The 2,663-nt window shown below is 52.4% G+C and overlaps 1 protein-coding gene across 1 annotated transcript in view; it reads left to right on the plus strand.

Annotated features, from left to right (window-relative positions):
- The window catches only part of DDX11 (DEAD/H (Asp-Glu-Ala-Asp/His) box helicase 11), a 33,887-nt gene that overhangs the window by 19,135 nt on the left and 12,089 nt on the right, over positions 1 to 2,663 (plus strand). Inside the window, exon 6 of the mRNA XM_010845015.1 lies at positions 2,060 to 2,105. Coding sequence (XP_010843317.1) covers positions 2,060 to 2,105 — 46 coding nt within the window. The remainder of the gene's footprint in view (positions 1 to 2,059; positions 2,106 to 2,663) is intronic.

Here is a 2,663-nt window from a genome sequence, read left to right on the forward strand (position 1 = left end):
TTGATGGAAGTGAAAGTGGAGAGTGAAAAAGTTGGCTTAAAGCTCAACATTTAGAAAACAAAGATCATGGCATCCGGTCCCATCACTTCATGGGAAACAGATGGGGAAACAGTGTCAGACTTTATTTTTGGGGGCTCCAAAATCACTACAGATGGTGACTGCAGCCATGAAATTAAAAGACGCTTACTCCTTGGAAGGAAAGTTATGACCAACCTAGATAGCATATTGAAAAGCAGAGACATTACTTTGCCAACAAAGGTTCGTCTAGTCAAGGCTATGGTTTTTCCAGTGGTCATGTATGGACGTGAGAGTTGGACTGTGAAGAAGGCTGAGCGCTGAAGAATTGATGCGTTTGAACTGTGGTGTTGGAGAAGACTCTCGAGAGTCCCTTGGACTTCAAGGAGATCCAACCAGTCCATTCTGAAGGAGATCAGCCCTGGGATTTCTTTGGAAGGAATGATGCTAAAGCTGAAACTCCAGTACTTTGGCCACCTCATGTGAAGAGTTGACTCATTGGATAAGACTCTGATGCTGGAGGGATTGGGGTCAGGAGGAGAAGGGGACGACAGAGGATCTGGATGGCATCACTGACTTGATAGACGTGAGTCTGGGTGAACTCCGGGAGCTGGTGATGGACAGGAAGGCCTCGCGTGCTGCGATTCATGGGGTCGCAAAGAGTTGGACACGACTGAGCGACTGAACTGAACTGAACTGGGTCTTCATTGCTGTGTGGGCCTTTCTCTAGTTGCAGCGAGCGGGGGCTACTCTCTGGTTGCAGTGCTTGGGCTTCTCATTGCCGTGGCTTCTCTCGTTGCGGAGCACGGGCTCTAGGGTGTGTGGGCTTCAGTAGTTGCAGCTCCTGGGCTCTAGAGCACAGGCTTTGCAGTCGTGGTGCACAGGCTTGGTTGTTCCGCGGCCTGTGGGGTCTTCCCAGATCAGGAATCAAACCCGTGTCTCCTGCATTGGCAGGTGGGTTCTTTACCACTGAGCTGCCAGGGAAGCCCCAGATGTTGACTTTTGTCAAATGCTTTTCTTACACCTATTGTGATGATCATATAATTTTTTTTATCTTTCATTCTACTAAGTGATTTATGACATTTATTGATTTACTTATATTGACACATCCTTGCATCCGAGGGATAAATCCTACTTGATCATGAAGCATGATGCATTAACATGCTGGTTTGCTGATGTTTTTGTTGAGGATTTCTGTGTCTGTAGTCAGTGGGGATCTTGGCCAGCAATTCTCTTTTCCTCTGTGTCATTATCGACTTTGGTATCAGAGTGACACTGGCCTCATGAAATAAATGAGTTCGGGACTGATCCCTCCTCTTCGGTTTTTTGGAAGCGTTTGAGAATGAGTGGCATTATTTCTTTGTTTGGTAGAATTGACCGGTGAAGCCACCTGGCCCTGGGGCTTTTCTGTATTGGTAATCAAAGGCCTGCCCTGAGCCACAGGTTTCAGCACCTGGACAAGAACTGACACTTGTGACCCCACCCAGGGCTAAGGTGCCAGGCTGCTCTCCACACCCCATCCTGCTCTGGGGAGACAGGAGCAGCTAGTGCCACACAGCCCTTCCTACCCATCCCTGGATTGCTGGCCTGCTCTCCTGCTCCTTGCCCGGAGGCCCCTGGGGGACATGGTAAAGAACTCGAGTGCACTTTGTCAATATTCAAGCAGAAAGTGCACCTCAGGGTCCAGCCAGGCCCCTGATCCTGCAGCTTAGCCTCTGTGGCTTCGATGCCCTGCGTCCTGAGATGCCAGCCTCTGAGGACACGCCCCCCTGGTTCTGACCCACAGGATGTGCTTTGCCCCCTCCCACATCCAGCCCCTCATGGGGGTCATGCCAACTTTGTCCTGGGTGGCCTGTGGTTTAAATCCCAGAGTTGTCCGAACAGCCCTTCACGGACCAGGAGGCTGGCCCTGTTGATAACTCCTCTCTGAGAGCCTCGGGCAGTGCACACTAATGCCTTTTAAAAACGTTGAATTTCTGTGTGGATAAAAACAAAAACTGAAGTCTGAGAAGACTTTTTCCGTGTGTGTGTGTTTTCCTCTCAGAGTGGACATGGATGAGGATGATCTGGATGAAGAACACGTAACGAAGGTGAGACACAGGGTCCTGGGTCCCAGGTGAGCCACCCGGGTCTGCGGATGAGGCAGGAGCCTCGTCTGCATGTCTCCAACCCCCAAGTTTCCGGGTACTCATTGGGCAGGGCCCCTGGGAGATGGCTGCGCCCCAGGGTGTCGAAGGGCAGCCTCTGGGCCAAGGGCCCAGGTCTCCATGGGAGTGGGGGGAGGGTGGCGAGTGCTCTGCTCCCTGTCTCCAGGGGGTGGTGGGTGGTGGCAGGCCCCTGTCCTTGGTCTGAGTGTGCATTTGCCTGGGGGCTGGGAGCCCTGTATGGTTCTCACGCTGCTCCAGCTTTCTGCACTGAAGACTTTTGGTTTTCTCTATTGACATTAGATATCCCCCCCCCCTCTCCTTTTCCTCTCCTGGTTCTCAGAGGGGCTCAGAGAGAACTGAGCTCAGCCTCCTCCTGCTTTATCCCCACCCAGCCCCCAGCCCCTGAGCCCTGAGAAGTGTGTGTGGACCCTCACCCCCACCCCCACCCCTCTGACTCTCAGAGTCCTTCTGGTGTCTGAGTTACCACTGAGGGGACACTCC

This window comes from Bison bison, unplaced genomic scaffold (assembly GCF_000754665.1).
Source record: "Bison bison bison isolate TAMUID 2011002044 unplaced genomic scaffold, Bison_UMD1.0 scf7180017864213, whole genome shotgun sequence".
Classification (NCBI taxonomy): Eukaryota; Metazoa; Chordata; class Mammalia; order Artiodactyla; family Bovidae; genus Bison; species Bison bison.